Genomic DNA, 9883 nt, shown 5'->3' on the forward strand with positions numbered 1-9883 from the left:
AGCCTACTAAATGTTTAGTTGAAACTATTTCACCGTAGCTCACAATTAGTGGTGAAATAGTTTTAACTAAAAATAAACGTATAGGTGATTAAGACGAAATAATTTACTTAATGTTAACATTTAATAGACTCAACTAAACGCGTAAAATATATTTTTAAAAAATATTTATAACTATTACTAAATATTTTGTTATTATTATTATACTTGATGATAAAAACTAAATATTTCACAAAATGCATTACTAAATGCAGGTTTACCCAGAATTTTTTTCAGTATGCTGATACAAGATACAAGGGATACGAGTATATGCTTTCCACAAATTAATTACGTCATCATCAATTTGCGTCATATCTTTTAACGAGTTAAGGAATGGGCGGAATTATATTTACGAGACATTGAGCGAGATTTGACCAGCCTTTTGCGCAATAAGATATCTTGAAGGTGAAATTCTTGCGTGCACCTTGTATCTTATTTTATTTTTTTTTACTTATAATCTTTGCTCTATCGGTCGTTCTTATCGACGAGTCCAAAGTGTAATTCCGCATGAGCGAATATTAACGAAGAGAGGCGTACAGAAAAAAAAAACGTCGTAATACCGATAAATGTCTATCCACTGGCACTATTCCATGCGTTACGTCACTACTTGTATTCGTGGCAGCAACCTTCGTTCACCACGTGACGTGTAACCACGACGAATGCTCGCGATTGATTATACTTTCAACACTTAACGTTTATAAGCAACCGGATATAATTTAAAGCTGGCGCGTGAGTAATAGTGTTTATTTTATCATGATATTCTTTGTACAATACATGTCGCAATATCATTGTATTACTGTCTCGATCAAAGTACTTAACGTGTAAGGCGAGATATTTTGATGTTTTACTCGAGCATATTTTAGGGAGCATGTTTGTATATTCGTTTGTAATGTAATCATACAACTGTATATATAAGAATATTGATACATAAAACACAAAGTTATATAGGTATATGCTTTTATAAAAATTTTATAAAATAAGTAAAATAAAATAATTAAACAAATCGTCCAGAGATCGAAACATCAAATATCTATGCGTAAAAGAAATAACTTGCTTAATATGTGTTGCAACAATTCATCGTCAATCATTAATTCCTATGAATTATTACGTGAAATTTACGATCTCTGAAATATAATTATTTTTTTTAACTTAACAAATTACTTTATTTACAAATTTTATTTAATTTTCTTTTTATTTCGATGATAAACTTTTTTCTAAAATATAATTCTCTTTAATTATAAAATTATCTTATCTATAACACGAATTTTATTTAATTTTAGCATGTTTTAGAGAGCATGTTTGTATACTCGTTTGTAATGTATTGTTATACAACTGTATAAATAAGAATATTGATACATACTAAAATACAAAGTTATATAGGTATATGCTTTTATAAAAATTTTATAAAATAATTAAACAAATCGTCCAAAGATCGAAACATCAAATATCTATGCGTTTAAAATTTGAAGATATTTAGAAAAGAAATAACTTGCTTAATACATATTGCAACAATTCAATGCGTCAATCATTAATTCCTATGAATTATTACGTGAAATTTACGATCACTGAAATATAATTATCTTTTTTAACTTAACAAGTTACTTTATTTACACGGATTTTATTTAATTTTCTTTTTATTTCGATGAACTTTTTTCTAAAATATAAGTCTCTTTAATTATAAAATTATCTTATCTACAACGAATTTTAAAATTATAATTTAATTATAAAATTATCTTATCTACACGAATTTTATTTAAATTGTTTTATTTTAAGGAACTTTTCTGTAAACGATCGAAATTTTCCGTATTTGCCTTTATATCCATAATTGCAAACGTGTTTTCATGTTTACGAGTAACAGATGTTAATTTGCACATTCCTACTTAAAGTATTGACAAATGTCATCAACCTTGGTCAATTTTAACAAAATGAGAGTCCGATCATTAACTCGTTTATAAATACGCACATCCGTCATAAATACATAGAAATATGTAAGTCACGATGCGATAGAAGAATAACCCGTCCTCCGTATACATATTTAACGAACGTGACACAATTGTATATGAAAGGCACTTCGATACCACACGAGCTTCTAAAGATTAGCTTAACCCAAATCAAACACGATAGTGAACGCTCGCATTTCATAGCAAAACAGCCGTAAGAAAAATACAGCTATTCAAGACGTATGGATATTTATATGTTCACTTATTCGTGACAATATCTAATTTTCGTAAAGATTTCGTGTTAGATTATATTTTTTTTAATTCGTTTGTAGCACAAGGTGAATATAACTTCTGAAACAATGCTTCGAATATAATTTTATTATAAAATAATTTGTTTAAACATAAATTATCAGACAGATCTGCATATCTGCATATAAGATGACTATTTATGTTATTTGATAAAAGCGCATCTAGAGCTCTCAATAATTCATAACTCTCAATAAATAAATTAATAAAATATTTAACAAAGTAAATTGTATATTTGACTAGCACATATAACATTGTAAAAATTTACCAATATTCTCATATTTTCTTTATTATAAATTTAATGTTGAAATCATACCTTTAAAAAACGTATGAATACGTAAGCAAATAAAGCAAAATTATGCATTCTTGAAAATATTCGCATATTTGAATCTTAATTTCAACTTTGTAGATTGTTTTAATTAAATGTGAATGAAAAATAATCTTTTATTACAAAGAATGCGTAGCAAAATTTGCAAGGAAGTTGTAAGAATGCACGTGAGTTTAGAAACTCATTGTCAGTTTAGAATTTGTTGGAAATTATCCATTATCCGATTGTTGTTGCTGAACAAGACAATCCACGTGATAAGACTCCAGATAAAGGAGGATAGTATATGCGGAAGTAATACAAATGGGGTGACGAGATGTTTTGAAATGGAATATATCTTTAAATATGTTAATACTTTAAATGTCAATTTTTTGGTTGTTGAATAAATGATTTTATAACAGTCCAACCACAAAATTAAATGAATAATTAATTAGGGAAACACATGCTAAAGTTATAAATTATACTAACATTAAGTCGAACAATTGTTTCAAGATCCAGATAAATTGACGATTACACCTTTTTTAAATAATTTGCCTCAATTATGATTAGGTACACTTTTAAATTATGATTAAGTACACTTTTAAATTATCTAATCACGAAGTGTTATGTAAGTTCATTGCATTAATGCGTATCAATTGTCACGATACCATAACCGGCGATATCATAAAGCACAACGAATTAAATCATTTAATGTAAATTATCCGCGTTAGTTCGTGATAGTGAACTAATTATGAAACTATGAGAGAGAGAATATTCTTTGCGGCGTAAACATTTATGTAATTTGACACGTAACGCGGTTTACAAACCCAACTGCTGTAGTGTATTTCGAATTGTTAGGCTCAGCAAAAATAAAGATATCTCGCTCGGATTTCATACGTTTTAATTTGCTGATCGATCAAATCACACACAAGGCCGGACAAAGATCGTCCAATCCCACAGATACGACTTTTTATAAGCGCTAGAAAAACAATTTGACGGCCAGAAGAAAAATGAAGAAGACGAAATGAAAAATAGTCTTTTATTACAAAGAATGCGTAGCAAAATTTGCAAGGAAGTTGTAAGAATGCACGTGAGTTTAGAAACTCATTGTCAGTTCAGAATTTGTTGGAAATTATCCATTATCCGATTGTTGTTGCTGAACAAGACAATCCACGTGATAAGACTCCAGATAAAACGTCTCGAGAAAAATTGTACAATATCTAATCATATAAGCACAAAATAGGTCTTATATAATTTCTGAAATGCTTTTGCTGAAAGAGATAATCTCTCTTCCTTCATTTAAATCATCACATTAGTATATCGTTAATATCATTCATCACTTTCAGAAAAAACTCATACATTTTCTTTGCACATCTTCATTACGTAACACTAAACATTGATTTAAACTTGAGCAAACGCAAGTTTTCTATCAAAATAAATTACATTTAAAATATGTGTATAATATTAAACGCATTCATGCATAAATAACAAGTCATATATTAATCCTTTCCACAAATAAATTGAAAATAGATATAATAATATAAAATTTAAATTTATTAGATTGTACGTGATTTATATGGAAACCGCTCTGTCGGAAAGAATATAGAGAATTAAGCAGAAATTATCACAGAATTATCAAGAATGTACCAATCGAAGAAAAATTACAATCAATTTTAATCGTATAAATTTGAACGCAATTTCGCAGATTACACGTTTGCCGAGTTCTTTAGAGAGTGAGTTAAGAAAACGAGTAAGTCAATTCCATACATTTGCATCGATTTAAAAAAAAACGTTAATAATACATCGCCGCGAGAGCGGAAGAGAACTGAAAGAGGGTCCACGCGAGGGGGAAGATTTCACGCTATATCGTCATTATTAACAACCTCGTGCACGGTCAATGATGAAACCACCATGTACTACTTTACGGATTGTTTCCGTCTAGCCGATCGTGCACGTCCCGTCTGACACGAATATGCTATGCATCATTCTCGAGCTCGCGAATTGCAGCTGCGACCAATCAAGCAAGATGCTTGACGACTTCATTAATAGTCTTCCTTCATCGCGGCTGTATCCTCTTAATATATTTAAAAAATTAGCTTTCTACAGATACATTGTACAACAAATCGAATTGTGAAGAGAATCATCATTGTAAATTATTTAGAATTCATCGAAAATAATTAATAAAAAATTAATTAATGCAGCACGTGCGTATTTATTGGGGTCAATGCGTTTCACATTCCTACATATTACTGTCATATATTTTCATGTATGTTTAAACGTGGCAAAACTGGTTTTGTAGTGGTTTGGTAGCTCTTTGAAAAAAAAAGTATTTATTAAGTATAAAGAGAATATCCGGAAAATACCAATAATATCTTAGTAATTGATTATAAGCCTAAATATTTCTTCATTTAATTTTACAAGTAATACACATAGATGAAAATTATTCTGTTGTTATATAAAAAATATAACAAGAATAAAAAAGTAAATAAATATATTTATCAATAAAACATGATATTGACATAAAATTAAAATATATTTATTTATTAAAATTTAATAAATTTAATATTTATCAATAAATTTCTTGAAAAAAACAGAAAGATAATCGTGTCGATAAAAATTCTTTTTTCAAAAAAGAAAAAAAAATATTTTATGCTTATTTATAATAATAAAAAACTACATATGATTTGCCACGTGCTTGCTGAAAGCAAGCTTGAAATGCATTATTCCGACAATCAATCATAGTCAAGTTTATGCATAAAATATTAAAAGAATTACTTATCATGGTTATTATGTGCTAATATGATTTGCTAAATCCGATGTAAATCTAATTTCCAATTACTTTACTCTAATGTCTTGATTATAAAAGATACATATTATAAATATGTAATAGTGTTAAATAATAGAAAAAAAGAGTAGTGTTGAATAAAAATACATAAAATCCTAATTAATAATCTCATAATTTTGATCAAATCGTATAAAAGGTTGAGTAAATAAGTAGAGTGAAACGATGCCATTTCCGTAATTTTCCTGTTCATTAATAAAGCCATTGATCAATACGATCGCCGATCTCGCTGGATATCAACCGTTAAATTCTCGAAACTAATAATTTCGATAAAGACGCGAATTATTATTCATTTCCGGTCATGATTCACTTCGGTTGGTTCAGCGTGCACTATATTACATGTCGAATGTCGTATAATTCCTCTATGAATCGCGTCCTCCGGGAAATTGGAGATTGATTTCAAGAATTGTCGCGTAAAAAACGTTGACGGATGATTCAAAGAGGAAGAAACCGCGCTTTGAAGGATGACTGGAATCGTTGCGAAAGTTATCGACGTCAGGAAGAAACGTTCAAGGAAACGTTATAGTTGTGTTTCCGCTTGATATCTGCAATCAATCTCTACAAATAAAGATATTAATTTTCGTAAAAATTTTCATCGACATCGAACGAGATGGTATCAATGAAATTTAGCCTTTATCAATAAACGAAAATATCAACCCTCATTTACCCAACTTTACAATAAGATCGTTGCAATGAGGAGTCCAAATATTCTCGTCTAACATTGTCTGCATTATTTTATATAATCATTATTTTACATATATTTTATAAAATATATATTTATATAATTTTATATATTTTATATCACATGTTTGTGACATATTTCTTTTGCGGGATGAGGAGAAGGCGGACGACCGCGGGACGAGTCCCGGAATTCTAAGGCCCGGTGACAGGTGGCGACGAGCGCCAAACCTGGTAACAGCAGCATCGCTTACCTCGCGAGTCGCGACACGACGGTTGGTTCCCCTTTCGCGGCTTCCTGCTTGCGAGATCGCTGTCGCTTCCAGCCGACTGCCGCTCGCTTTTCCCACCGCGATCGCGAGAGAGGAAATTATCACTACGCGCGATTCAAGGGTCAAGAATGGTGCGTGGGTGTGCGTACGCGCGTGCGTACGCGTTCCTTTCGCCCGCGCGAGTGCGTAACATGACGCGTAAGAGTAGACGGGTGATGGAGGGTAAAAGGGAGAAACGAGAGAGATAAAAAGAGAAAGAAAGAGAGAGAGAGAGAGAGGGCAGAGTAGCAACGCGTCTCGGGACGGTCAATGAACGATTGTCACGCTAGCACGGCCGTGGCTCTCCGACTATATACGATCCACCTTTGATCTTTGATCGCGAACCCGCCGCGCGCGTGGACCTCATTTGGGATCATTCGATAAAACGACGCCACGCGATCGAAGGTGAATGGAATTGGTACCCGGCACGGAACAGCTGTTTGGCGCGAATTGGGACGTTGAGCACGATCTCGACAACGTCTTACTTTATCGAGGACACGAGCGGTCGTTAAAATTCCTTCAGGCACGCTTTGTTACTTTCGTATCCTTCGAAGAGGATCGAAGATCTCTTAAATTACTCCATTCTTTTATTTTAATCGCGATGTCAACTTCTCGATACGCAACGACTTATTTCATATGACTTTTATATCCTTAGAAAATATATGAGGTTTATCTCTAACAAAGATGATAACGGTTTATTATTCACGATAGTGCGATTGTTGAAGACTTTGCTCTGCACTCTTGCGAACGCGATGCATCTAAAAAAAAGCGTAACACGTGGCTGATCTGTCAGTCGGGCCAATCATATCGCGCTCCGCTAAAAGAGCCGGAGTAAACTGAGTGCTCGTACTTTAACATCATCGTTTCTGTTGCAACAACACTCGTAATAACGAGAGTGAGACAGGAAGAGATGCCTTGCCCTCGCGAGACGGCTAATTTAAATTGAAAATTACGCACGTTATGTAAACGTTACGTAAGAGTCTCGATAATCATCGAGACGTTTTATGAACATCTCCAAGCACGACAAGCTTTATTTACATTGCCATATGTTTGACTACTTGGCAAAGATCGCGATATATACGTGCGATCTCCTCTCTTTCGACACACATATTCAGTTCAATGTTACGCTTCTAACCACGATAACGATGCCAGCAATTTGCCAACGATTATGCCTATACAGCTATCAGGGAACATGAAAGAGTACCGTTACATATAATTCATATAATTTTTGCTTAATGATAGTGGTAAGTGTGAAATCGGCGCATCTCTTGGACGTATAACCTTAAACCTTATATATCTCGATCATCAAAAATCTGATATACTTTCTGCTTGAAATTAAAATCTCCATCTCCTGGCAAAGCATTTCCTCTCCTCCTAGATCTACTATTGACACATGATGGGAAACTTGCTTACATCGTTCCCGAGGGGCAGTCGCGCATGAACCTTCACGGCCGTGAAAAGGAGCCTTTTTGTGGAGCAAGAGATCGCCACGCCACGTGTCCAGGTGGAGAGAATTCCTAGCTCTTTCTCTTTTTCTCCGTCAGATTCCTGCTTGGTTCGCAGTCTCGACACTCGGCATCGCGATCTCCGATCGTCTGTCCGGGTAAGCGTCGCGTCACGCGCGAAATCACCGTATGACTGCGGGTCCCGGATAAAGAGCACGTACGTAGCGTACATACGCGCGCGCGCTAAGGCCAGCGCGGATGACAGGCCGACTCCGGGATCAACGCCGCCGCCGCCGGTGCCATCTTGCCGCCTGAAACTAGCTGGGGATCGATGGGGCGCCGTGAGCGGCCCCTGTCGGCGCGGAAAATACGCCGCATCCTCGCTCGAGTTTCCAAACTTTGGGCGCAGCGGCGCCCTTCTCGCGAAAAACACCCCTCGCGCTTCGCTCCCTCGGTTTTCTCCTCTCGAGCGAGTAACGTTTCACGTTGAAGCTCGATTCAGTCCTCGCGGGACTTGACAGTTGACTCGAAAACGTCCTCTGGTCTTCGTCATCGATCTTATTTTCAAAGCGTGAATTTTGTTTAAAATTTTGTTTAATATTTTTTCAGATACAAAGAGTTTAAAAGGATTTCTGGATCTTATTTTCAAAGCGTGAATTTTGTTTAAAATTTTGTTTAATATTTTTTCAGATACAAAGAGTTTAAAAGGATTTCTGGATCTTATTTTCAAAGCGTGAATTTTGTTTAAAATTTTGTTTAATATTTTTTCAGATACAAAGAGTTTAAAAGGATTTCTGGATCTTATTTTCAAAGCGTGAATTTTGTTTAAAATTTTGTTTAATATTTTGTCAGATACAAAGAGTTTAAAAGGATTTCTGGATCTTATTTTCAAAGCGTGAATTTTGTTTAAAATTTTGTTTAATATTTTTTCAGATACAAAGAGTTTAAAAGGATTTCTGGATCTTATTTTTAAAGCGTGAATTTTGTTTAAAATTTTGTTTAATATTTTTTCAGATACAAAGAGTTTAAAAGGATTTCTGGATCTTATTTTCAAAGCGTGAATTTTGTTTAAAATTTTGTTTAATATTTTTTCAGATACAAAGAGTTTAAAAGGATTTCTGGATCTTATTTTCAAAGCGTGAATTTTGTTTAAAATTTTGTTTAATATTTTTTCAGATACAAAGAGTTTAAAAGGATTTCTGGATCTTATTTTCAAAGCGTGAATTTTGTTTAAAATTTTGTTTAATATTTTTTTAGATACAAAGAGTTTAAAAGGATTTCTGGATCTTATTTTCAAAGCGTGAATTTTGTTTAAAATTTTGTTTAATATTTTTTCAGATACAAAGAGTTTAAAAGGATTTCTGGATCTTATTTTTAAAGCGTGAATTTTGTTTAAAATTTTGTTTAATATTTTTTTAGATACAAAGAGTTTAAAAGGATTTCTGGATCTTATTTTCAAAGCGTGAATTTTGTTTAAAATTTTGTTTAATATTTTTTCAGGTACAAAGAGCGTTTAAAAGGATTTCTAGATATATTAATATTCTCCGAGTTAGGTGTTAATTACAGACTTCTATATAATATACTAGACTGCGAGCTCCTTATATACTAATCTTATATTCGTGTCCCGAAAAAGTATGTACTAAAAGTACTGTACTGCGCATGCGTCAAATAAGCTGATGAAGAATATTATATACAGGCTGCGGTTCAGTAAGCGCTACAAGTACTTCAGAGCATTTGTAACAGCACTACGGTTGGTTCACTTAGCGCTACGAGATGCTATAGTAAACCTTATAACGTCATAAAATACGTCATGCTAGCAGAAAACCACATTCCATGTCAGCTTATTTGACGCATGCGCTAGTTTTGTACATAAAAATTGGGTACATTTAGGTCCATATTCTGAATCCTCTTTTATCGATAAAAGTGCCTCTAAAAGTGACTTATAGCCAATTAGAAGGCTTATAAGCCACTTTTAGAGGCACTTTTATCGATAAAAGAGGATTCAGAATATGAGCCTTAGT

General features: G+C 33.2%; 1 protein-coding gene across 7 annotated transcripts in view; it reads right to left on the reverse strand.

Moving 5' to 3' along the window:
• The window catches only part of LOC145976588 (fatty acid CoA ligase Acsl3-like), a 31173-nt gene that overhangs the window by 12991 nt on the left and 8299 nt on the right, over positions 1-9883 (reverse strand). For 2 of the 7 annotated variants that reach the window (XM_083107822.1, XM_083107821.1), the window contains exon 1: positions 7831-8185. The exons of 4 other annotated variants lie outside the window; for them this stretch is intronic. In XM_083107822.1, the coding sequence (XP_082963948.1) occupies positions 7831-7856 (26 nt within the window). In that variant the 5' untranslated portion in view covers positions 7857-8185. Of the gene's footprint in view, positions 1-6360; positions 6582-7830; positions 8186-9883 lie in introns of those variants that run through there. One more of the 7 variants, XM_083107824.1, reaches the window with a different exon arrangement.

The sequence above is a fragment of the Camponotus vicinus genome, unplaced genomic scaffold (genome assembly GCF_025532165.1).
Source record: "Camponotus vicinus isolate PSW18456_S1 unplaced genomic scaffold, iyCamVici1.0 SCAF_9, whole genome shotgun sequence".
NCBI classification, from domain to species: Eukaryota; Metazoa; Arthropoda; class Insecta; order Hymenoptera; family Formicidae; genus Camponotus; species Camponotus vicinus.